Below are 26,434 nucleotides of genomic sequence, written 5' to 3' on the forward strand. Positions count from 1 at the left end.
GTTCACTGACTATGAAACCGAAGGACTCTGCCCCCCCAAGATCCATTATTGTCAGATTTTCTGACTACAGAATGAAAGAAACAATACTTCAGAAAGCTTGGAAAAAACGAGGGGTGACATATGAAGGGCAAAATGTCTTATTTGACCAAGACTACACAACGGATGTACAGAAGAAACGCAAACAAGTGCGGGAGGTAATAAAACAACTGAAGGACAAAAAAGTTAAAGCCCAATCGCCTTTCCCTGCTCAACTGAAAATCCACTTGGAAACCGGAGTGAAGACCTTTTCGACCCTCGCGGGTCCCCTGAAGGAGATGGGAATCCATGTCAAGGTGGAGGATCGGGAGACTCTGCAGAAGGAACTGTTGCGCAATCACTGGGACATGGCCCCAACATCAAACAGAGCAGGCCCATCAACGATGACAAATGCGGACCTGCAAGCTTTTGTTCAAGGTGAAGAATGAATACCAAACGACTTTAAAATGTAAGTAGACAAGGGAAGGAAGAAGGGAAAAAAAGGGAGAAGAAAGAAAAAAGAAAAAAGGGAAAGAGGGGAAGGAAAAGAGAAAGAGGAAAAAAAAAGGAATATATCAGGATTATGTCTTTTTTTTTTTTATTGTAATAAGGAGTAATGTTTGGCTGGTTTTAATAAGTACAAATCCAAAAAAATGAAGGAAAATATGAGGTTTGTCCCTTCACAGGATGAAGGGCTAAGATATTTTAATTTTGTTTAGTTTAGTTTTTGTTTTATTTCACCTTAGGCAACGCTAATTTCAGATATTTCGCTGTCAGATAGTTGCAATAGCACTGTGTGTGTCTAACCGGAGAGGTTTTTGTCACAACTCTCTGTCTAGAAATTTAATAGCAGGAAGTTTGTTTAATCAGTTGGTTGTTTGGAAGTCAGTTCATGTCTTTTCTGCTGTTGTTGTTTTTGTTCTTTCCTTCTATCGTGTTTGATGATTATGTATATAATTCTGACAGTCGTACAGTCATATGTTATATTGTAAATGGTATACAGATGCGTGTTAAAATGTTGAAAAGGAGGTCTGATTTGAGAACTAGGCTGAATAGTAATAATTTTTTCATACATTTATGAACAATTTGAACATAATTACATATAATGTCCGTGGACTGAATCATCCTATTAAAAGGAAAAATATATACAGTCAGCTAAAGAAAATGCAATGTTCTATTGCTTTATTACAGGAGACCCACTTATCAGAAAGTGAACACAAAAAATTAAGACGGGAATGGGTAAATCAAGTATATAGTGCCTCGTTTGATAAAAAAAAGGGGAGTTGCAGTTTTAATTAATAAATCATTGGCCCTTTCTTTGGAAAAAAACATCCATGATAAACTGGGGCGATATGTTATGGTCATACGTAGGATAGGGGACATGGAGATATCTATTCTGAATCTGTATGCACCAAACGAACATGGTGGTAATTTTTTTGAAGTAATTGCAAATGTCATTGCTGCTAATGCTAAGGGCATGATAATAGTAGGAGGTGACTTAAATGCGGTACAAGATGGAAGATTAGATAGAATACCAGCAGAGAGGGGACCCCAAACTAAAAAAACCAGGACGCTTAATGATATGATTTCAGAATTAGGACTTGTGGACCCCTGGAGACTTCAAAACCCTAAAGGGAAGGACTTTAGTTTTTTTCTAATGTTCATAATAGTTATTCTAGGATTGACTTTTTCTGTCTCTCCCAACAATATATGTATAAGGTAATAGATTGTCATATTGAATCGATAACTCTAAGTGACCATGCTCCTGTTATGTTAAGTATGGATGTAGGTAAAGAAAATTTCTTTAAATACCGGAGATTAGATGTCTCATTATTGACCAATGCAACAGTAGTACAGGAATTAAAACAGAACTTGAAAGAATATTTTGAGATAAATGACACTGGAGATGTAACACCACCAATCCTATGGGGGGCAGCTAAAGCTGTTATAAGGGGAAAAATGATCCAGATTGCATCAAGACTAAAGAAATTAAGATTGGCCAAACAAACGAAGATAGAAAATAAAATAAAACAATTAGAAATAGACCATAAAACTACAGGAGCATATAACACTCTGCTTGAACTAAAAGAAAATAGGAAGGCTTTAGATAAACTCCTTACATACAAAGCGGAGGGTGCATTAAGATTCTCCAAACAAAGATACTATGAAATGGGAAACAGAGCCAGCCGCCTGTTAGCGTTTCAGCTTCGTAAAGGTCAGGCTAATTGTTTGGTCTTCAAAGTTCTGCACCCCATACATAAAAAAATAGTCTCTCACCCTAAGGAAATTGCAGATGCCTTTGCATCGTTTTACAAAAACTTATATGAAGAGCCTAAATCAAATACACTAAATGATAAATCTGAAGCCTTTCTCGCCAGCCTAAATTTACCCTCTCTGTCAGAAGATGGAGCATTGCAAATGACATCAGATATCACGGAAACTGAAATCCGGGAAGCCATAAAAAAACTGAAAAACAACAAATCTCCAGGGACGGATGGACTCTCTGGAGAATTTTATAAATGCTTCATTGATGACTTAATACCGATATTGACTAAAGTTTTCAATTATGTCCTCTCCAAAGGGGAACCACCAATTACATGGTAAGAGGCTATTATATCAGTGATCCATAAAGATGGTAAAGATCCAACTGCCTGTGAAGGGTACAGACGCATTAGTCTATTATGTAATGATCTGAAGTTACTACCAGTATACTGGCAAACCGGACGCAGAAAATTATTGAAAAATTGATTAATACGGATCAGACAGGCTTTATCCCCAGCAGACAAGGCACTAATAATATAAGGAGAACACTGAATATCATAACATGTGCTAAGAAAAGTACGCAAAACTCTATGCTTATTAGTTTAGATGCACACAAAGCATTTGATACAGTGAATTGGCAATTTCTGACTAAAACACTGGCTGCTATGGGATTTCACCAAAGGTTTATTGAATTGATAACTGTTATATATACTAATCCACGGTCATGTGTTAGAGTAAATGGATGTTGTTCTGATTTTTTTTCCTTGAGAGGGGCGTCCGTCAGGGAGACTGCCTTAGTCCCTTGCTTTTTGCTATAAATATAGAAATCTTAGCAGCATTAATAAGACAAAATGATAATATTAGGGGTATAAAAGATGATGGTCAAACAGAACACAAGATCTCGATTTATGCGGATGACGTATTAACATACATCAGTGACCCAAGTTCCTCTGTTCCAGCGTTGATGAGAAACCTTAAAGAATATGGAGAACACTCAGGTTATCAAATTAATCAGTCAAAGTCTGAAGCAATGATGTTAGTGGGACACTGGCCCTCACAACTGGCAGGAGAATTTCAATTCCGCTGGTCCAATCAGGGATTTAGATACCTAGGAGTCATCATAACTTCTGAGACATCACAGTTATTTAAAGCCAATTATGGAAAGCTGATGGGCGAAATAAAAACTGACCTTACAAGATGGGAAGTCCTTCCCTTATCCCTGATGGGACGAGTGGAATCAATAAGAATGAACATTTTGCCAAGATTACTCTTTATGTTCCAATCCTTACCTTTAGAGGTTCCCAGTTCAACATCCAAAACAATGAATAAATGGTTATCTAAATTCATCTGGCAAAATGCAAAGCCAAGAATAAAATTTAAAAGACTTCTATGTTCAAAAGATAAGGGAGGTCTCGATTTACCTAACTTGGAAGAATATTATTGGGCAGCTCAGCTCAGATCCCTGGTTGCATGGCTAACTCAAGATAAAGATACTATTTGGGTTAGGATGGACCAGAGTAGTTGCCCAAATATGCCCCTAGACACAATTCCATTCCTGAATCAAGATACCTGGAGTATAAATAAAATGAGTAATCAATGGGTAAAAACTACTTTAAAAATATGGTCAATGGTTAGGAAGAAGTTACAACTCCCATTATCTATATCTAGAGCTGTGAAAATTGCACACAATATTGAGTTCATTCCATCCAAATTAGAGGCAGGGTTCAAAAAGTGGGAAGAAAAAGGCTTAGTCCTTCTAGAGCATTTATTTGAGGGGGGAGTCCTGATGTCCTTTCAACAGCTTCAGCATAAATACAATCTTCTAGCCAATGATTTTTTTTAAGTATTTATAGTTGCGGCATTATTTACAAACACATAAAGAATGGGATAAATTATGTACACAATCATCTAACATAGAACAGTTCCTTATGTTAACAATTAAAGGCACTGTTAAAAAGAAGATCATATCACATATATATATAAAATACTGCAAGAAGAACTAACAGATAATAGTTTAGATATGAAGGAAAAATGGGAACTGGAGATGAATACTATAATTTCAGATAAAAATTGGGAACTGTCTTGTAGAGAGGGACATAAAATAACAAATTGCCCCACTTGGAAGGAATTTGACTGGAAAGTCAGGATGAGGTTCTTTAGGACTCCTCTTATCACCTCAAAATCTAGTGGTACCACTGATCAGTGCTGGAGGGGCTGTGGATTGGTAGGAGACCACACACACATCTTTTGGGACTGCCCAAAACTTCAAGAATATTGGCAGAATATACAAAAAGAAATAAAAAAAATGTTTAAACATATTTCTGCCCTTAAAACCATCTTGATTTATACTGGGAATATCACCAGAAGATATAGACAACAACAACCAGATATTACTGAGAGTCTTACTCTTAATTGCTAAAAAGATGATCACAGTCTCCTGGCTGAAGCCGCAGCCCCCCTCAGTAGCACAATGGAGGGAGAGAGTTAGGGACGTCTACCACATGGAAAACATAACTGCAAGGTTACAATTAAAAACAGATTTCTTTTTAACTAAATGGTCCCCAATAACTTCCAACATACAATAACAACATACCCTCTTTATAATTACTATGTGTATGTATGTATATATATGTATGTGTATATATATATATATATATATATATTATTATTATTATTTTTAATTACTTAATTGATTTATTTTCTCTTCGGGATGATGGTTTGAAAATGTAATAACTTGTTTGTTTGTTTGTTTGTTTGTTTGTTTGTTTGTTTTTGTTGTTGTTTTTCTCTGGATCCATGGACAAAAAGGACTATTCACCCTTATTTATTGAAACAATGCATGGGCAATGAAGGGATACCAAAACTCATGGACTGCTCCTTAAAGACATTAATGGCCTTGATATGTAACATGCTTATGTACTGTACGACTAACTGTTGAAAGGAAATAAAAAGAAGTTAAAAAAAAAAACCAAACTGCACCCCTGAACACAGTGAATCTAACTTAAAAGTCCAGGCCCGAAAACAGTTACTCTACTGCCTCAAAAGAATACAAATCTACTCAAATACTCAAGTATTTAGATTACGTAACTTAATTTGAGTGATCTAATGGAATACCTAACAAATGACATTTCACGGTGTGTATTCGGGCATCTGTGGCACAATATTTTTCCAAAGTAACTCTCCCAACACTGAATACAAGTGAGAGACAATTTCGCAAATTCTCTAAAATGGTACTTTTTGGCGTTTCCACCTCATCTCTGAAAAATATTTTAATATTAATCTGAGCTCAGACACTTGAATTTTATCAGTTTAAATAGAAACATTTGAACCTAAATTATCTTTTGACTGGAAAGATGCTGAATCCCACAATGCTTTGCAAAGGCGCTCCAAGAATTCATTGGATGTCATGTTGTTTGTAAAAAAAAATTTTGCATCATCAAAAACCTAAAATTCTCTGAAACAGAACATAGAGACTGTAACCTGATGCTGTTGTTTCCATAGTAACTGTCCTTTCTATTGTTTCCATAGTTACCGAGCAGTCTGTCTGTTGTTTCCATAGTAACCGTCCTCTCTGTTGTTTCAATAGTAACCATCTTCACTGTTGTTTCCATAGTAACAGTCCTCTCTGTTGTTTCAATAGTAACCATCTTCACTGTTGTTTCCATAGTAACAGTCCTCTCTGTTGTTTTAGAGAGTCTCAGCCGGCGACCGTCAGGATGTTTTGACTCCTCAAAGTTTCCAAACATCGTGCTCTGCTCAGCGTCTACCTCCATCAGAACCTCCGCCGCCCGCCACTGGCCCCATAGCTCCCACTGCTGGCCCCATAGCTCCCACCGCTGGCCCCATAGCTCCCACCGCTGGTCCCATAGCTCCCACTGCTGGCCCCATAGCTCCCACTGCTGGCCCCATAGCTCCCACCGCTGGCCCCATAGCTCCCACTGCCGGCCCCACAGCTCCTACAGCTATGGACAGCGTCCCGAGGAGGTGGGTCCTGAAGCCTCTGTCCCCTCTGCTGCAGCTCTCAGACCTGCGCACAATCGCTGGCGCTGCCCCCAGCGCCTCCTCCCCCGCAGACCCTTTGGTCTTAACCGCCGACAGCATCTCTGTCACTCGCAGTCAGTCATCTGTAGTTGTCTCCTCACAGTGGGGTGGCTGTACCGGGGACGTGGTGGTTCAGGCCCGGCAGTTGCCGGTATCACAGGATGGAGGGAGCACTAGTGACGAGTGGCATTTCAGCAGTCCCAGTAACCACAGCAGTCCCAGCAGCAGCTCGGGCTCCCTCTGCGGGTTCTACTCATTTGTGGATGATCCAACGAGTCCAGAGGCCGAGCTGAACGAGGCCTGGATGGTCTCGCCGCAACGGCAGGCTCAGCTGGCAACCCTGAAGGAGGAGCGAGGATTTAAACTGCAGACCTACAGCGGCAGCAGGAAGCCAGAGAGTCTGTTCACCGAGAGCAATGGAGACTCGCAGTACAGAGCGGACCTGAGCGCTGAGGAGGTCCCGCCGGAGGAGGAGCGGCAGTTGCGGCAGGAGATCATACGCAGCCAAGCACCAAAGAAGAACCCAACATTCAGAGACCAACTGAGCGCCCTGGAGGATCTGGATCTGAGCAGAGGTTTCAACGTGAGCTTCAGTCCTGTCAGACCCAGCCCCCCTGGCCCCCCCAGCCCCGCGGTGTCCAGGGATGTCGACAAGGATCAGATCAGCTTCAGCGCTGCCCGGCAACAGTTCCTGAAGATGGAGCAGGAGCGTCTGACCGCAGCCTGCAGCCCTCTGAGGTCCTCCAGGACGCTCCTGAACACGTCTCTGCAGCTGCGTCCCGACGAGTCGCCGCAGGCCAAGACGCATGACGAAACGCACACGGAGATGCTCGACGTAGACTCAGTGTTCAAATCAGCAGAAGAGGAGGTGACACTCCCACAGAGGAAGGTGACAGTGGTCCAGAAGGAGGAGTCTCTGAGCCGGCAGAGCAGCGTGTTCGATGACCTAGACTCCGGCCCGGAGGAGCCGTCTGTAGAGGTGGGCGGCGGCTACGCCAGCGACGAAGGCGTGTTCAATGCTCAGCAAGAGGACCGGAGCCACAGCTCCAGGAGCGACTACGAGACCCCAATCGAGAGGGAGATCCGGTTAGTTCAGGAGCGCGAGGAGAACCTGCGGCGCTCTCGGGGGCTGAAGCACAGTGACAGCAAAGACGAGATCGTCCAGATCAAAACCAAACGTCTGCAGACGCCGTCGCCAGCGATCAGAGCCAAAGACAAGAACCGAGTCAGCTTCATCATCCAGAGGGAGATCCAGCAGCAGGGAGGACTCAGTCCAGATCCTCCACAGGAGCTGGAGGACATGAGGAGGGAGTCAGACCAGCAAGAGGAGGACAAGAGGACAGAAGAAAGACCTCCGTCTGATGCTGAAGACATCCTGTCCCCCTGTTGTCCTCATCGCCACCCTGAAGACAGCCAGTGGTCCCTAAGCAGGACCAGTTCCTCCTCCTTCTCTGCAAGAGACCCTGAAGGACTCAGAGGTCCAGCCTCTGCCTCCTTCCACTCCTCCTCCTCGTCCCCGACTCCTCGACGTAACACGACCTCAAGCATGGCGCGGTCCTGGAGGGAGACTCTGGAGTCCACCGGCCTGCAGTCCAGAGGGAGAGGAGCACCAGACTTCATAGAGAAGGAGATCGAGGAGGCACTGAGACGGGAGCAGGAGCTAAAGGAGCTGAGGGAGTCCAGGGAGGACACCGATGGACAGCTCCTCTCTCCAGCTCCTCTTGTGGAGCAGGCAAACAAGATGGCCGTCAGCCAGTTCTACCCACCTGTGAGCACAGGTACATCCTCCTCTTTGTCCTCCTTCTCCTGCTCTCCTCATGCTCCTCCTGCTCCTCCTCCTCCTACTGCTCCTCCTCCTCCTCCTGCTCCTCCTGCTGCTCCTCCTCCTCCTGCTGCGCCTCCTCCTCCTCCTACTGCTCCTCCTCCTGCTCTTCCTGCTGCTCCTCCTACTCCTCCTGCTCCTCCTCCTGCTCCTCCTCCTCCTCCTTCTCCTCCTACTGCTCCTCCTCCTCCTCCTGCTCCTCCTGCTGCTCCTCCTCCTCCTGCTGCGCCTCCTCTTCCTCCTACTGCTCCTCCTCCTGCTCCTCCTGCTGCTCCTCCTACTCCTCCTGCTCCTTCTCCTCCTCCTCCTACTGCTCCTCCTACTGCTCCTCCTGCTGCTCCTCCTACTCCTCCTGCTCCTTCTCCTCCTCCTCCTCCTCCTCCTGGACTGCTCTGTAGCTGCTCCGCAGACGTCCTGTGAAATTCTTCTCTTTCTTTTTCTTAATATTTAATAATTACTTAATAATTGTTATTGATCATTGATCAAGCTCAAATATATAATATTATAATATATTATAGTATAATTATAATAATATTATATATAAATGTTTTTCTGAGTGAATTCATTTAGATTGTAAAATAATGAAGCATCTGTCTCACATGATGTGTTCAAGGACTGTTAGAAATGTGAAAATCCAACGAAAATGTAGGTTTTGTTGGCAAATAAATGACGTCACTTTGGACATTTTTGTCTTGGTGGGCTGTAGGTCAGGAGCACATGTTGTCTTTCATTTTCAAAATAAAAGTTCCTCCTGGAAGTGTACAGACTGAACCGTCCGAAACAACAGGATGCCAGTGAAAACTGAGCGTGCTTAGTGCCGACGCTGCATTTTCTCACATTTATATGCTGAGAATCAGTAACTGAACCAGACCAGGGATGTCCAAAGTCCAGAGACACAGAGACACAGAGACAATGAGACACAGAGACAATGAGACAATAACCAAAGTCCAGCAGTCTCTGCAGGTTTAGCTGCACTCTGTGTCAATCAGTAACAGATTCACTGCAGCAAGTCACACAGAGACAGAGACATGGAGACATGGAGACACAGAGACACGGAGACACTGAGACACTGAGACACCTGAGACACAGAGACACCTGAGACACTAAGACACAGAGGTCTGAGGCACTAAGACACAGGGACACTGAAGACACAGACACAGTCTGAACCAACAGTCAACACCCACCCAACCTACCTGACTCACCTGTACAGGTGCTGGTACCTTTGGATCCGTACAGGTATGAGGTAGATTTATTGTCATTTTTCTTAAACGTGGTTTGAGAAAAAATGAAATTGAAGGTGATCCTAAATCCTGCTACATTTTTTTGGCGTTGAAGGAGGAGTTGAGGAGTCTCTGAGGAAAGAAGCTGCTCTGTAGTCTGGTGTTTCCGCAGCAGATACTTCTGTGTCCTTTCCCAGAATGCAGCAGGGTGAACAGACTGTGTCTGGGGTGGCTGCTGTCCTTCAGTGTCCTTTGAGCTCTGCAGACACCTCACTTCACCGAGGACCCTGATGCTCTGTGGATGGGAACCAGTGATGCTCTGTGGATGGGAACCAGTGATGCTCTGTAGATGGGAACCAGTGATGCTCTGGGCAGTTTGAATCACCCGCTGTGGAGCTTCCTGTCCTGGGCCGTGCACGAACCGTGCCAGTTGGTGATGTTTCCAGTCAGTATACTTTCTATGGCCTTCCTAAGTTTCCGTAGGGAGTAGAGCTTTTTCTGTGCTTTTTTAACCTGGGTGGTGATGTGTGATAAATAAAGGTTCTCAGAGGTAGTGATTCAAAGGAACCTGTAGCTGTTCACCTGCTCCTCCTCAGCTCCACTGATGTAGACAGGAGTATGTGTCTTTGCCTCCTTTTTTTAGTGATGTTGAGCAGTAGGTTGTTCTCTGTACCATTCTGCAAGATTGTTGATTTGAACTCTCATGGTTGTTTGTAATACGGCCGATGATGGCGGTGTCGTCCGCACACTTCTCAGTAGAGCTCTCCTGATGTCTGAGTGCGATCATGGGTGTACAGTGTGAACAGGAGGAGGCCGAGCACACGGCCCTGGGGGGCTCTGGTGTTGAGCACTGATGTAGGGGAGGGGTGACTGCCAATCCGAACTCTCTGGGGTCTGCATGTGAGTCCAGTGTCCAGTTGCAGAGTGTTGTACCTATGCCCTGAATGTTAAGTTTTCCAATCAGCCTCATGGGAGAGTCAACAAACAGCATCCTGATGTAACTGTTCTGATCCTCCAGCTGAGTGAAGACTGAGTGAAGACCAGTAGATATGGCGTCCTCTGTGGATCTGTTGGTTCTGAAAGCATACTGGTGGGGGTCCAGGCTGGCAGGGATGTGGTCTTTAATGTGCTGGTCTTTAATGTGCTGGAGAACCAGTTTCTCAAAGCACTTCATCAGGATGGGGGTAAGTGCCACAGGGCGGTAATTATTGAGACTAGAAACAGCAGACTTTTTAGGTACAGGGACAATGATGGCTGTCTTGAGGCAGGAGGGAACAGTCTCTGTGAGAGTGAGATGTTAAAAATGTGAGTTACAACATTAACAAGCTGATCAGCACAAGTTTTTAGTACATGTCCAGGAATGTTGTCTGGGCCAGCGGGCTTGTTTTCACTCTCAGCAGGAGTTTCCTCACATGTGCTGTGGTCACTGAGGGTGGCCGGCCCTCTGGAGGCGGAGAAGACTTCACAGCTGAGTCCTTATTGAGGAGGTGAAAGCGAACGTAAAATGTGTTCAGCTCGTCCGGCAGCGTGGCCTCACATATGACGAGGCGCTCCTGCTTCTGTAGCCCGCGACATTTTGAATCGCCTGCCACATAGTGAAGTATAAACCAACAAAAACAGATGATAATCAGCATAAACCGCGGTGTTCAGGACAGACGCAGGATAAACACTGACAGAAAGTGACAGAAAACAGCAAACTGGGCTGCAAACCAGCACTGAGCATGATGGGAATGTGGGCGTGGCTACAGTAGGCATTACACAGCTGGTGACGTGGTCTCGTGTTCTGAGAGACGAGATGTCCTCATGTCACGTTTGAAGTGGCACAAGTCAACCAACCATTTGCGCGGTTCCAACAGCGCTACAACTGACATCAAACCGTGTCACGTGAGGTTACCCATGATGCCCCTGATGATGTCCTTTCTGTTGTGTTTCAGACAAACCAGTCAGCGTGTCCTCTGCCTCCCCTCGTCCCTTTGTCCGTCTGCCCTCCATCTCCTTCGTCACCGCTCAGCCCTGGACCTCCTCCCATCCTCCTGTCTCCTCCGCTTGCTGCGTCTCGTCATCCCCCGTCCCCTCCTGCTCCTCCTCCTCCCCCACAGCAGTCCAAGCGCCTCCTCCTGTCCGAGGACTGACGGAGACACTGCTGCAGGACTTTGAGGAGAGACGAGTCAAACTGAAGCTGGAGGAGAGTGCAGTGAGTCCTCAACACACACCGTGACTCTTATTTTGGAGGGTTTCTGCTTCCTGTCAGATGTTGAAATTCATCTTTTTAAATTAAAAGTTTGTATCTGTGGCTCCAGCTGAAGAGTATTGTTCTGACTGATGGCTGATGGATTTGTGCCAAACTGATGAACTTCATCTCGTTTGTTTTTTCAGTACGCGGGAATCCAGCTGGTTGACGACGTCAACAATGAGGTGCGACATCGCCTGACTCTACTGCTGGTCAACAGCTGGTTAACTGGTCAACAGCTGGTTGACCAGCTGTCCTCTGCAGATGAACTGAAATGTTTTGTGTTTTTTTAGGTTGTTGAGTCAACTCGAGTTATTCGACACAAAAACCAACGCGCTCTACGCTGGGAGGCTGGAGTGTTTGCCAACCAGGAGAACCAGGACCAGTGAAACCAGTAAGACCAGTGGGACCAGACCTAGGACCTGGCCCTGCAGGGGAGTGGGGGAGATAAAGGACACGGTGTCTCCTGTCTGGTTTCCTCCTTCAGGTTAAAATGGTTGAAAACTGGAACACAAAGAGAGCGGCTGCTCCTGATTGGTCCTCTCTCCTTGTCCAATCAGCTGCCAGCAGCTGGGCGGAGCCTCAGACAAAGCGATGTGTCTGATTCATTTAGAAAAGAAATATAGAGTTACCGTGTGACGCAGAGCGGCCGTTTGTTTTCATGATTTAAACTGATGCATAAAAAAAAAACCAAGACACAATGAATAAAAACCATCTTTCAAACCGTAAGACTGTCCCGCTATCTGTCCTCAACACACGACACTGTCCCGCTATCTGTCCTCAACACACGACACTGTCCCGCTATCTGTCCTCAACACACAACACTGTCCACTGTCTGTCCTCAACACACGACACTGTCCCGCTATCTGTCCTCAACACATGACACTATCCACTGTCTGTCCTCAACACAAGACAATGTCCACTGTCTGTCCCCAACAAACGACACTGTCCACTGTCTGTCCTCAACACGAGACAATGTCCACTGTCTGTCCCCAACACACGACACTGTCCACTGTCTGTCCTCAACATGAGACAATGTCCACTGTCTGTCCCCAACACACGACACTGTCCACTGTCTGTCCTCAACACACGACACTGTCCACTGTCTATCCCCAACACACGACACTGTCCACTGTCTGTCCTCAACACATAAAACTGTCCCACTGTCTGTCCTCAGCCCGAGACACTGTCCACTTGTCTGTTTCTCTCTCTGTCGTTCTCTCTATCTTTTCTTTGTTTTTGTCTGTCTCTCTCTCTGTCTGTCTTTCTCTGTCTGTCTGTCTCTCTGACTCTCTCTGTTTCTCTATCTATCTGTCTGTCTGTCTGTGTCTCTGTCTGCAGGAATCAGCTGTCCTCCAATCAGACTGACTCAGAGAATACTGATACAGTTCCTTCACAATACAAGACTTAAAACCATGACAACACACACACACACAGACACACGCGCGCGCGCGTTTAAACACCAAGCTATTAAAATAATAAACTCCCCTCACACACATTCCTGGTTGCTGTTGCCATAGCAACACGCTGGCTACTGGATCGCCTCTGGGAAGTGAAGAAAAGGCGGAGGATGGAGGTGAGTGTGTGTGTGTGTGTGTGTGTGTTGGCACTCTTATTTCTATATCTGCCATCAACACTGTTACCATGGAAACTGCATAATTAGCCTGAAGGTACAGGACAGTGTGTGTGTGTGTGTGTGTGTGTGTGTGTGTGTGTGTGTGTGTGTTTGTCTGTCTTCTGTCTGACTCCTGTGTGACATCATCCAGGTGAGTCTCACCTGAGCAGAGTGAGGCATCGCGTGTGTGTGTGTGTGTGTGTGTGTGTGTGTGTAGGGGCTCAGATTTTGGGTTAAATAAAGTCAGTGCTGTGTGACGTGTCATCAGACGACTGTTTGGCGTATCGTGTTCTTTTACGAGATAATTTCCTTTGTTGACATTTGAAAACATTCAGCAGAATCGTGCGGTCGGTGGACGGTCGTCGCTATCGTGACTCTTGTTCTGTTGTTTATTTGTTGTTCGGTTCTGATGTTCTGCTGTGTCTTGTGGTTTTGCGTGGCTTGTTTTCTGTCAGCTGCTGTCTTTTCGGGTCCTGCTGCCCTTAATCTGTGAAAATGTTATGGGATTGAAAATACTCATCAAAGGAAAATGAAAATGAAATGTGGAATGAAACTCTTGCACGTTCACAGAAATGTTTGTTGTCCTTGTCAGTAAAACAGATGAAATGAAAATACAACCAGCACAAAGAATCACAAAACAGTCTTCATTTTTTGTAATTCTAAATTACGAAACATTTTTCTCAGTCGGTAACTCTGGAACAAGTTCGTTTCAACGTAACCTCGGCAGTATGTCTTTGCTGCAGAAAACAATGAATCGTCTGCAAACAAGTTGAGAATTACGAACTCAAACTCACCCTGAGCCTCATCCTCACTGAGAGTTTAGCTTGCTTATATGCACAAGAAAGTTTCAAAAGATGCAGGATTTTTTCTGCTGCATGTTCAGGAAATCCAAAATATCTGGTGTTTGCAGGATAATAATAATTAAAATTGAAGATATGGATCCTATAAACGCATTTTTGTCGAAAATAAATGTTGGTTTTTGGGGCTGTATGGGCTGCACTTTGTACTTTTTTGTTGGTTTGTTTCTATCTGATTATGTTATTTCTGTATTTGGATATATTAAGAGTTCATGTGAGAGTTTGCACCTTTTGATTTATTAGCAGGTTCATTTCTATTTCTATTTGTGTTGAATTAATTATTTTCACACTTTCTTTTAAAACCGTGGAATAATCAGAGGCACATGTTGATTCACAGATTTTCAGTCTGTTTGCAACCACAGAATAGGGCGATAAAGATGTGACTGCAGGACATCAGCATTAAAAAAACACTTTATTCCATCAGCAGAAGCCCAGCAGCTGCAGGAAACACGTGAACTAACGCGGAGTAGAGAATTAAAAACCATCAGTTTCCCTCGGAGCGCTGGCCTCGCCACTGAGACTGTCAGAATGGGAACCGGTTCAGCGAAAGTTCACAGCTGACGGCTTCATTAAAGATTTTTATTTAAGTGTCCTCCGGAGACAGAAATCTCCCGCAGTCCGCTCAACTGCGAACATCTCGCAGGTCTTTAATCTCTCAGCACTAATTGGTGGGTTTAACCAGATGCCCCGTGGGATCAAGAACTCCACAAAACTCAAATTATTAAGAAACTGAAGGAATAAAAGAATCAAGGCGTCTTTAAACTGAGGGATTAGAGACGAGTTTAACTCATTAATGACGGACATCAACTTTCTCTCCTCTGTGAAGAGACGTTTTACTCCTTAACCTCCTTTTCTATGAAAAACCTAAGAAATGTATACATTGTAGTTTTTCACATAATTCAGACTCTTACACAGGAGAGAGAAAAAACAAGAAAATTCTGATCTTGATCTTCTGATCAAGAATAACTTTATTGAGAACTTTCATCGTCACGACCAATGAGCATGCAGCATCCTCCCCGTTTCTCCTCCGCTCTTATGTTCACAGATTAAACTTTTTTTATAGCAGCAGTTTTTTCTTTTTGCATGTACAGATTGAAGATAAATGAAGCTTCGTCTTTTTACATTCAGATGGAAAAGTCTCTTCAGGATTGAAAAGCTCTGTCTCCGCGATGATCACGACCGGCGTCTGATTTGAAATCAAACGTCGACACATGCAACGACACACAGACACATAAACAGCAGAGACAGACTCAGAGTCGCCTCATCGATGTTTCACTCACTGATCCAGAATCAGCGTCTTCACCAGCTCAGAGGACACGTCGAGTCTCTCACAGCTGCTGCTGGGTTTCCGTGCTAAAGACAAATCATCCGTTTTGTTCATTACAACAGAAAATGAACACATTCTGTGATTTTACTGCTCTCGCTCGCAGCATTGCAATTTTACTTTGAAAAAAATCCTTTTTTCCCCCAAATCGTGACCCCAATACTTAATGGTCCTTTAAATAATGATTCTTTTAGTTGTAGTTTTTTAGTTGAAACATTTATCCTAATTTTCTTTGTTACTAATTATGAAAAAAATCGAAAGAATTCTTTCATAAATTAAATATATTTGATCATCAAAGACACTGAAACCAAATCAGTGAGTGTATCTTTAAATTGTGGATGTAAGCATCTATAAATATTTAATCTCATTTCGGTCCATCTGTAATACACACTTTTAAAGTCACACACACACACACACACACACACACACACACACGCACGCACAAACAACACTCGACCAATCAGAGAGCAGCACACAAACTAACAAACATGCTGAGAATCACTATAGCAACCAAGCCATCACAACAGAAAGGCAACAACACACTCGTCCAGGTAATATACAATCAGTGTGAGACCTCCAACAGTCCGCCAGCCAATCAGGTCTCTGCAGGAAACAGGAAGTGGTAGCCAGGCTGCTGGGCCGGTGACAGATCAGGAGGATCTCATCATGGGAGCGCCACTGCAGGTTTCGATGTTTGTTGCATGTTTGTGCTTCAGAATGAGTCTTTGAATCATCTCTGTGCTCTTTGACCACAGGTTGTTCACAGAGGGAGTTACCATGGAAACTCCAGCTTACTGCTCGGTGGCTCGACACCACGGACGCTCGACTCGCCACTGAGGATGTTCAGGTCGACTCGGGACCCAAGGTGAGTTATCGCACACTGCGGCTGTTCATTCTGCACGTCGTTATGTACGAGGACAAAGGAAACGTGCTGAACCAGGCCCAATCGGGCCGAACCATTCGTTCTGACGGCGGCAAAAACACAGCGGCGCCCCCTGTGGCCATTAGATAAACTGACCGTCGGATCAGCACGTCCTCAGCCCAGGTCATCAGGTACAACACCTCCGGGGTGACGGACTGTTGGTCCGACAGTTTGTCTTTAGACTCCATCAGTTACTCTGAGCGTCACGCGTTGGCGGGTTTGCTCGATGAGGGTGACGTCAGTGCTGGTATGACATGTCAACGAGCGTGAGAAAGGTGAGCCGACGTTTTTAATTTTTATACCCAAAGAGCTCTACAGGTGAGCCAGAGATCAGCGTATGCCAATCATACAGTCCCAGAGAGAGGAACAATTGTTTCAATTCAATTTCAGTTTGATCTAAAATACAGTCAGCCTCAGAGCACTGTACAGCAGGCACCATCAGTCTGTGCTCAGACCCCCTTTAACAGGGAAAACCCTGCTGACACCTCAGGAGGAGTGACTGAGGAGAGATCCCTCTGCTGAAGGACAGACGTCTTAAAGAAAAAGTGCCCGAATTCGACAACCTGAAACAAAAATGGGCAAAAACTCGTCATGACTAAAATTGAGTAACAGGAAGCTGGTCGAAGACGACGACAGTCACAAAATATTTTGGTGTATTTCAGATAAAAGCAGCGTTTCTTCAGGAGCAGTGTAGATGATCAACACCTCGTTTTTTTGTGTTGCAGAGTTTTCAGAGGACGAGGACTCACGTAGGCAGATCGGAGTGACTTTAGAGACGCGGTGGCGAGCAGCTAGATTCTTTAGAGAAACAGATGGCAGACACTCGGTATGAAATGACTTGGATCAGGGACTCGATGGGGAATTCACTCCTGAAAACTCGAGCTTTTATAGGTGTTGCCTCTCAGTGTCCCAGGTCCCGAGTTACTGTGGCAACCGTCACTTCTAACCACAAGTGATGGTTGCCATGGTAGTGTTATTTATTGCAGTTGGTGACGTCTTGTTTTGTGTTTATTGTTGTTTATTTTTGTTTTTTATTGTTGTTTATTGTTGTTTTTATGATTGTTTATTATGTTTATCGTCAGTCGACGGCGGTCTTTAGTGTGGAGCCACCGAGCATCAGGACCTCCCTCACAGGAAGTCCAGTGGGTGCATAGTGACTTGGTCCTCGGAGCCGTCCAGGTTTGTGCTGTCAGAGAGCAGTTTGAGAATAAGGCTTTTATTTTGAAGGGTCGGGGTTAGTCCTTGAACCTGCGTCCCTGCAGACTCTTGTAATAGTTCTCCTGTTCAGTCTGGTTTCGGATCTCTCGATCCAATAGAACCAGCGCCGTCTTGCGTCTCATGGCCATCTCCCTGCGCTGAGCGTCTGCCGACAGCTCTGCCTGCAGGTGCTGAGGGGGTGGGGCTGGGTTGTGGTCGACCGCGGTGCACGGCGAGGCAGATCGATGCGGCCGGAAGCTGCTGCCACGGGCGGCGGAGTCTCCGCGGGTCAGGCTGTTGAGGTCATAGGTGTCTCGCGGGTCGCCACCACTGGACGCGCCCGCCCACTCCCAGGGGTTACTGTTACCTACTAGGGGTGGGGCTTGAGGATGAGGCGGGTCTTGGACGACAGGATGGTGGGGGGCGTGGGCGTCCACGGTGATTATGCCGGGCACCTCCCGCTGTGGCTCAGAGGGGTGGTAGTGTGGGGAGTTGGTGGTAGAGGAGGTGCCGGAGCAGGTGGAGGTGGTCTCAGAGGACCTCTCAGCTGAGGAGGAGGAGGGGAGGAGCCCCTGCTGCTTCGACATGGCAATAACCTGCATGAGTCGTGGCTGGTTGGTGGTGCTGCGGCCCGACCCTTCCCCAGTTGTCTTCTCTCGGATGGCAAGCCACTTAGCGCGGGTCAGCGCACTCTTCGGGGACACCGGCGGAGGCCCGGCTTCGGGCATCTGTGGCGGTCTGGGAGTCGCCACAGCTTTGGCGCACCCTGGAGGTGGAGTGGGGTTACGACTGGATGACGCCCTTGCAGACTGCACCACGGGCTGGAAGAGAGGGGCCTGAGACCCCCCCTCATCCGTCCCCATGGAGCCCACCTCGGAGCCATCCTCGCTGGCGTCTTGATCCGCCTCGTCCCGCACGCTCAAGCCCCGCATCTCCATCGACTTCTGCTTCCACTCCGACACCAGCTGCTGCGAGCGCATCGGGTCCACAGGCACCTGCACCGCCTTCAGCCGCCGCTGCATGGGCTGCACCGGCTGCACGGGCTGCACCGGGTCCTCGGGCCCTGGGTTGGCCCCCAGCACCCCGTTTATGTTCATGCTGGCCCTGGGCAGCGTGTTGCTGAAGGTCAGCATGGTCTCCTTGCCCATCGGGCTGCGCGGCGCCAGCAGCTCCACATCCACGCTCGCCCTCTTCAGGCTCCCTATGGAGCTCTTCTCCCGCTGCAGGGGCCCCAGGCCCTCCAGCCGGTCCATGGGGGCCGGAGCTGGTGCAATCTCATCATTGCTCTCCGAGGCGGAGGCGGGACCCTTGTTGTAGACTGACTCGTGTCCCCGCTCGGTCAGTGCTCGCAGAGGGTCCTCCTTTGGTGGCGGGGGAGGCGGGGCCGGAGTGATGTCATCAGAGGACTTGAAGTTGGCCACAGCGTGAAGAGCCTGAAGAAGAAGAAGAAGAAGAAGAAGAAAACTAAACTTCAACTTTCAGCTTCAGCTCTATTTAGTGATGTCGTCGATGACATCATTTCCCTGATTTCAGACAAGAACTCTGGAAGCCAATCAGAAGACAGACAGTGAGGACAGATGACATCATAGAATGATGTCACTCAATACGAACATGAGGACGAGTGAGGACATAGAGACAGAGTGAGGACAGACAGACAGACAGAGGCATACAGAGTGAGGACATAGAGACAGAGTGAGGACAGACAGGACATACAGAGTGAGGACATAGAGACAGACAAAGGCATACAGAGTGAGGACAGACAGAGGACATACAGAGTGAGGACACAGAGACAGAGTGAGGACAGACAGACAGACAGGACAGACAGAGTGAGGACAGACAGAGACGTGTTGTGTCTCGTGGAGGACGGCTGCTGATTGAGACTTCCTGTTTGTCTCTGTGGTAGTCTTAGAGTGGTGCAGTCGTCATGGTAACAGGAAGACACAGAGGTGTCCATGACAACAGGTGGACGTGTGATGGGCGTGTCTCCTGTCATGTGACCGGCGGTGGGCTCACCAAGTAGGCGGCGATGAAGGCTCCGATGAGGAAGCCCACGTACACGTCGATGGGGTGGCTGCGGTGCTGCGTGATCTGAGTCAGACCCGTCAGCGCCGCCGCGATGGCGAAGGCGAAGACGAGGACAGGTTTGAGCAGCTTGGTGCTGTCGGAAATGGTCGAGTTAAAGTACATCTGAAAGACAAGAAAGGCGGTGAGCGTCACCAGCACGCCGTTTACTCAGCGCTGTCATCAGTCACGTCTGCACAGCGTTTGTTAAACAGCATCGTCGTCTTTGTGTCGGCGGCATTTTAAATGAAGCTCAGCGGTTTGAACAAAGACGAGTCCACTCACAGATACATAAACAGCGGCGAAGGCAGACAGCGTTGCATGCTGGGAAGGGAACGTTTTTCTGTCAGAGAGAGAAAAAAAGTTTAACCATAACAAAGAATCACTTTAACCCTTCAAAAGCCAAACCTCAGCTTTCCTGTTTAACCCTTTAAACTCTGAGCGCTGAGTCATGTTTGCCATGTATGTTTTTAAAATAATTTTAGGTAATTTTTCGTACTTTTTGATAATTTCTTGCTTATTTTTGGGTCATTTCTTCTTCTGCTACTTGTTGTCTTTTTGTGCTTTAGAAGAAACCAGCCAGTCTGCTCGGGTTTTAAAGGGTTAATCTCCAAAGGAACCTGAACACAGGACTCACCTGGCTGCCATGATGGCGTGCTGGTCATGACCCGAGCAGATGTCTTTGGTGATGTAAGCGTTGGTGTTGCAGGAGACGCCGGCGAGCGTGTAGTTCGGTTTACAGACGGTGAGGAAGAACGGAGCGTGGTAACCCGTCGACAGCTGGATGATGTCAGTGAGCAACGCCGTCGCACACAGACCGAAGACGTGCACACCTGAGGACAGAGACAGGTGAAGACTGTGTAGTGTGGTGTAGTTTGAGGTGTAGTTTGAGGTGTAGTCTCAGGTGTAGTTTGAGGTGTAGTTTCAGTTGTAGTCTCAGGTGTAGTTTCAGTTGTAGTCTCGGGTGTAGTTTCAGGTGTAGTCGCAGGTGTAGTCTCAGGTGTAGTTTGAGGTGTAGTTTCAGGTGTAGTTTCAGTTGTAGTTTCAGTTATAGTCTCAGGTGTAGTTTCAGGTGTAGTTTCAGTTGTAGTCTCGGGTGTAGTTTGAGGTGTAGTCTCAGGTGTAGTTTCAGTTGTAGTCTCGGGTGTAGTTTGAGGTGTAGTTTCAGTTGTAGTCTCAGGTGTAGTTTCAGTTGTAGTCTCAGGTGTAGTTTGAGGTGTAGTTTCAGTTGTAGTCTCAGGTGTAGTTTGAGGTGTAGTTTCAGTTGTAGTCTCAGGTGTAGTTTCAGTTGTAGTCTCAGGTGTAGTTTCAGGTGTAGTTTCAGGTGTAGTTTCAGTTGTAGTCTCAGGTGTAGTCTCAGGTGTAGTTTCAGGTGTAGTTTCAGTTGTAGTCTCGGGTGTAGTCTCAGGTGTAGTTTCAGTTGTAGTCTCAGGTGTAGTTTGAGGTGTAGTTTGAGGTGTAGTCTCAGGTGTAGTTTCAGTTGTAGTCTCGGGTGTAGTTTAAGGTGTAGTCTCAGGTGTAGTTTCAGTTGTAGTCTCAGGTGTAGTTTCAGGTGTAGTTTCAGTTGTAGTTCCAGGTGTAGTCTTGAGTGTAGTTTCAGTGTCGTACCTACGAAGCGCACCGTCCTCCTCAGGAAGGAGTTGAAGTTGCAGCCTCCGGCGTTGATGCTTCCTTCAGGTCTGCGGAGCTTCAGTCTGGACTGCAGGCAGTAGATCAGACCTTCAACCAGCATGATCTGACACACAAAACAAACGCACCGTCAGGACCTGGAGACTGGACCAGTGATGTCATCAGGCCTGAATGTTTATAATGTGTTTTAGAGACCGCTCTATCCTGATCCACAGTCTCCATGGTTACTGACACACCTGAAGTGACATCATCACCATCACACTGATGCTCTGACCTGGCGGACACCACCTGCGTGCGTGTGTGTGTTTGTGTGTGTTTGTTACCGAGGCAGCCGGGCCGGCGAAGGCGAGGCTCAGCAGCATCAGCAGTGGGATCAGCTCTTCGCCGCCGTCCACGTACGGCATGCTGAGCTCCCTGTCGTGGCAGCGAAAACCGACCTGTGCCGGCTGCACCATGTCTGTCAGCTCCAGGAAGTACAGAGACACCATAGAAGAAGCCACAATGGGAAGCTGCACACAACAACAGTGACATCATCAGAGTGACATCATTGCTGTGACATCATCAGAGTGACATCATCGCTGTGACATCATCAGTGACATCATCGGCGCCCACCGAGAGCTCAACAGGAAACAACACGGTTCACTGTCCAGCCTGCTATGACCTGTTGTATTGTGGGTAAGAGGCGGCTCATTCTTCTTCTGATTTTATTTTTTAAGATTTGTTTTTGGTATTTTCATCTTTGTTTGACGGCTGACGGTGTAGAAATCCAACGCTCTCATCTCGAGCTGACATGGTACTGCTCTGTTAGTGGACCTCTGAGTCCGTTCACACCAGGAGGTGAGACAGAGGAACTGAGACAGAGGAGGTGAGACGGAGGTGAGACAGACGAGGTGAGACAGAGGAACTGAGACAGAGGAGGTGAGACAGAGGAACTGAGACAGAGGAGGTGAGACAGAGGAGGTGAGACAGAGGAGGTGAGACAGAGGAACTGAGACAGAGGAGGTGAGACAGAGGAACTGAGACAGAGGAACTGAGACAGAGGAGGTGAGACAGAGGAACTGAGACAGAGGAGGGGAGACAGAGGAGGTGAGACAGAGGAGGTGAGACAGAGGAAGTGAGACAGAGGAGGTGAGACAGAGGAGGTGAGACAGAGGAACTGAGACAGAGGAGGTGAGACAGAGGAACTGAGACAGAGGAGGTGAGACAGAGGAGGTGAGACAGAGGAACTGAGACAGAGGAGGTGAGACAGAGGAGGTGAGACAGAGGAACTGAGACAGAGGAGGTGAGACAGAGGAACTGAGACAGAGGAGGTGAGACAGAGGAAGTGAGACAGAGGAGGTGAGACAGAGGAACTGAGACAGAGGAGGTGAGACAGAGGAACTGAGACAGAGGAACTGAGACAGAGGAGGTGAGACAGAGGAGGTGAGACAGAGGAGGTGAGACAGAGGAACTGAGACAGAGGAGGTGAGACAAAGGAGGTGAGACAGAGGAACTGAGACAGAGAAGGTGAGACAAAGGAGATGAGACAGAGGAACTGAGACAGAGAAGGTGAGACAGAGGAACTGAGACAGAGGAACTGAGACAGAGGAGGTGAGACAAAGGAAGTGAGACAGAGGAACTGAGACAGAGGAGGTGAGACAGAGGAACTGAGACAGAGGAGGTGAGACAAAGGAGGTGAGACAGAGGAACTGAGACAGAGGAGGTGAGACAGAGGAGGTGAGACAGAGGAACTGAGACAGAGGAGGTGAGACAAAGGAAGTGAGACAGAGGAACTGAGACAGAGAAGGTGAGACAAAGGAGGTGAGACAGAGGAACTGAGACAGAGGAGGTGAGACAGAGGAACTGAGACAGAGGAGGTGAGACAAAGGAGGTGAGACAGAGGAACTGAGACAGAGGAGGTGAGACAGAGGAGGTGAGACAGAGGAACTGAGACAGAGGAGGCGCTTTGAGTCTTTGACTGAGACAGTCTTTGACTGAGACAGTCTTCAGTCTTTGAGACAGTCAGAAGGTGAAACTGCTTGAGCTCACAAACTTTAGTGGAATCTGACTGAAACACGGAGCGACTTTTGGGGCATCCTCGGCGACACTAACCGATGTCTTCAGTCGGCACGGCAAAGGAAAGCCCGTTTGATCCAGTGCGCGCTGGAGGCGGTGCTCACAGAGCGCTCCTCCAGAAGGAGGCTGCAACTCCACTAAAGGTAAGAAATAATTCTGCTGTGTTTTCTTGTAAAAATGCTGGTTTGGTGTCAAACGATCACGCCGGCCGTCAGTATAATTTCAGGCATCTCGCAACGATGTGTATTAAGGTTGCGCTGTCCAGGGTCCTGAAATGGAGACGGACAGATGGACATAATCTCGTCTCTTGGAGCGATTCCTCTGTCTGCGTGCTTTTCGTTGTTGTGAATAAAACTTTCGGCCCTAATTTAAATTTCCCTCCATTGTATGAATCCACGGCCGCCACATGAAGGGTCAGTCGACAGAGACGCCACTGCGAGCGCCATGTTTCCGTGTGTCCGTCGCTGCTGATTTGGACACATTCATAAATTCACTTGTGGGGCCAATACAAGTGTAAATTAAATTATTTTATTATTTTTATTATGAAAGAAAAAATTGCCCCCTTGAAATTTGTAACAGCCCCCTCTGTCATTTTATCGTGGTGGCAGGTAACTGTGCAGTCCTGCAGAGTCCAGCTGGATCCTCCAGAGAAATACGAGAATAGTCATCGGGACTCTTTGATCGGTAGATAATCAATATCACATGACCCACGATCTGGGGTAATAAAAACACAGTGAGCAGGACATCCTGAATTATTATTATTATTGTTTATATTATTATTGTTGTTGTTGTTGTTTGTTTACCTCCACAAAGTAGAAACATGGCAGCAAAGTCAAACTGTCTTTTGGAGGTTTCTTCTTCATCTTCTCAGAGTTCATCATCATCCTGACGGACCTACAAAACACACACACACACACACACACACACACACGCACACAGACACACACACACACACACACACACACACACACACACACACACACACACACATACAGCTGCTTTATAACTGTCATTAAACACATTCACTCTGGACACAGATGGAGCAGCAGAACACAGTTTGGGTACAGATGGAGCAGCAGAGCATACGCTGGACACAGAAGGAGCAGCAGAACATATTCTGGGTACAGGTGGAGCAGCAGAACATACTCTAGGTACAGACAGAGCAGCAGAATGTACTCCATTGGTTATGCTGCTGCTACTCCTGTCATCCATCTGATCAGCTGATCAGTTCTTCACCCAAGATTCAAACTGCTTCTGATACAAACAGAACGTATCGAGAACTGCGCTGCCTTCACTGAACCACAAAAACATCAGAATTTAGAGAGGGGACACAGAATGATGAAGAAGGAGGACTTTCCTATGTTCTCAAGTAACCGCAGGCGTTCTCCAGTAAAAACAGATGTTCTCCAGTAACATGCTCCAGTAAAAACACAACATTCTCCAGTAACCACAGACATTCTCAAGTAACCACAGACGCTTTCCAGTAACCACAGACGCTTTCCAGTAACCACAGACGTTCTCCAGTAACCACAGATGTTCTCCAGTAACCACAGATGTTCTCCAGTAAAAACACAACGTTCTCCAGTAACCAAAAATGTGCTCCAGTAACCACAGATGTTCTTCAGTAACTTTCTCCTGTAACCACAGACGTTCTCCAGTAATGTCCTCCAGTAACCATAGACATTCTCTGTTTCCTCCATACTGTCTGAAGGTGCGGTTCTTCACCACCAGATCATTGTCATCAGACAGCGGAGGGTTAATAGGTTCTAACTGGTTCCTCTGGATCCAAACTGACTTCATCATGTTCTGCATTCATGTGATACACCTGAACACGGCTCCACCTGAACACGGCTCCACCTGAGTTTAACCCAGAGTCACCTGCTGCTGCCAATTAACATCCAACCAATCAGAGTGAAAAGATCAGACCTGAACCCTTTAAGAGACAAACAGTGGGACAGACAAGGGGACGCTGTCCACCTGGCTTTCCAGATGAATCTGTCCACAATACAGACAGAGGGGCAGATGGGTGGACAGGCCTGAAGGACTGCAGTAAATAATACAGAGGGACAGATAGAGGACTGCGGTGTGGACCGGATGTTCCTGTTTTTTTGTCTCTGATGCGGCTTCGATTGATCCACTGAATACATGAGTCAGAACACACACACACACACACACACACACACATACAGATAACGCACACGCGCGCCCAGTCCCCCCAGTCTCACCTCAGACCATCGATCCTTTGATTCGCGTCACGTTTCCTCCTGCAGCAGCAGAACCGGAGCCGTTAACGGAGCCGTGACGGCTGACACACCTGCCTGGTCGCCCCGGTTGCCGCGGGTCGGTTACAGTGCCAATCCCCGTCCCGTTAGTCCGGCTGGATCCCCGTTCTCCCCGAAAAACGCTGATCTGCGACCGTTTTCTGTTTCAGCCGGAGATCCGCCGCCGCTTCCCCCGCTGCTGCTTCACTCCGCACGGTGTGTGTGTGTGTGTGTGTGTGTGTGTATGCGTGCGTGCGTGCGTGTGTATGGCAGGTGATTGGTGCCTGCAGGTGATGCAGATTTCTTCATTTTAAAACTGCATTAATCCGTATTTTGATATATTAGATCATCATTTATTTATATATTTTTAAATCCCTTTAAATCCCTCCCCCTTAAAATGTCTTGTTTGAAAAATGACCAAAAATTTTAAAGGAAAAATAAAAACCAGACATTGACATTTTTAAAAAAGAAAAAAATCGCCACAATCTTTTCTTTAAAACTTTCAAAATATTTTAAGGAAAAAACAATTGCCAAAATATTTCTCTTAAAAATGACCCAAATATTTGTTGTTTTTAATTGATTTTCTTCACGCATTTTTTTTAAAGGAAAACAATCATCAAAATGCTTTCTTTAAAAATCAGCCAATAGTATTAAAGAGAAAAAAACATGTTTCATGTTTTTACAAATCAACATTTTTTAAGGAAAGCTTTTCTTTTAAAATGAAAGTCGCCTCAGTGCGTTCTTCAGAAATAACCATTAATGAAAAGAAATTAATTCAAAGAAAAGACGTGTGTTCGAAGGCATCTTTTCTTTAAAAATCAACCATAAAATAAATAAAAAATCATGTTTCAAGGATTGAGCCCCCCCCCATTTACCTGCTCACCTGCTATGTTTTTACTGTTTGTCTGCTTTTCATTGTCCTC

General features: G+C 46.4%; 3 protein-coding genes across 4 annotated transcripts in view; 2 read left to right on the forward strand and 1 right to left on the reverse strand.

The window, feature by feature from the left end:
• The window catches only part of homer3b (homer scaffold protein 3b), an 8,105-nt gene extending 2,150 nt beyond the window's left edge, over positions 1-5,955 (forward strand). The window contains exons 1-2 of the mRNA XM_088078243.1: positions 1-484; positions 5,086-5,955. The exon at positions 1-484 is cut by the window's left edge and continues 2,150 nt beyond it. Coding sequence (XP_087934369.1) covers positions 1-464 — 464 coding nt within the window. The 3' untranslated portion in view covers positions 465-484; positions 5,086-5,955. The remainder of the gene's footprint in view (positions 485-5,085) is intronic.
• The window catches only part of misp (mitotic spindle positioning), a 17,864-nt gene extending 5,545 nt beyond the window's left edge, over positions 1-12,319 (forward strand). The window contains exons 3-6 of one of the 2 annotated variants that reach the window (XR_015776701.1): positions 5,969-8,096; positions 11,295-11,640; positions 11,737-11,775; positions 11,884-11,983. Coding sequence is in view for 1 of the 2 variants with exons in the window: in XM_088078239.1 (XP_087934365.1) it covers positions 5,969-8,096; positions 11,295-11,554; positions 11,737-11,775; positions 11,884-11,979 (2,523 nt within the window). In the remaining variant the exon portion in view is untranslated. Of the gene's footprint in view, positions 1-5,968; positions 8,097-11,294; positions 11,641-11,736; positions 11,776-11,883 lie in introns of both variants that reach the window. The other variant, XM_088078239.1, reaches the window with a different exon arrangement.
• Positions 12,320-14,461: 2,142 nt separating this feature from the next.
• On the reverse strand, positions 14,462-26,382 carry plppr3b (phospholipid phosphatase related 3b). Its single transcript, XM_088078241.1, has 8 exons — positions 25,476-26,382; positions 24,054-24,144; positions 21,519-21,704; positions 21,175-21,301; positions 20,204-20,399; positions 19,852-19,909; positions 19,519-19,692; positions 14,462-18,938 (listed from the first exon to the last, which is right to left on the reverse strand). The coding sequence occupies exons 2-8, from the start codon at positions 24,132-24,134 to the stop codon at positions 17,544-17,546; spliced, it is 2,217 nt and encodes a 738-aa protein (XP_087934367.1). The 5' UTR covers positions 24,135-24,144; positions 25,476-26,382; the 3' UTR covers positions 14,462-17,543.
• Between the last annotated feature and the right edge of the window lie 52 nt (positions 26,383-26,434).

Source organism: Plectropomus leopardus, chromosome 5, assembly GCF_026936395.1.
Source record: "Plectropomus leopardus strain MGB_pleo_1.0 chromosome 5, ASM2693639v1, whole genome shotgun sequence".
In the NCBI taxonomy this organism is placed as follows: Eukaryota; Metazoa; Chordata; class Actinopteri; order Perciformes; family Serranidae; genus Plectropomus; species Plectropomus leopardus.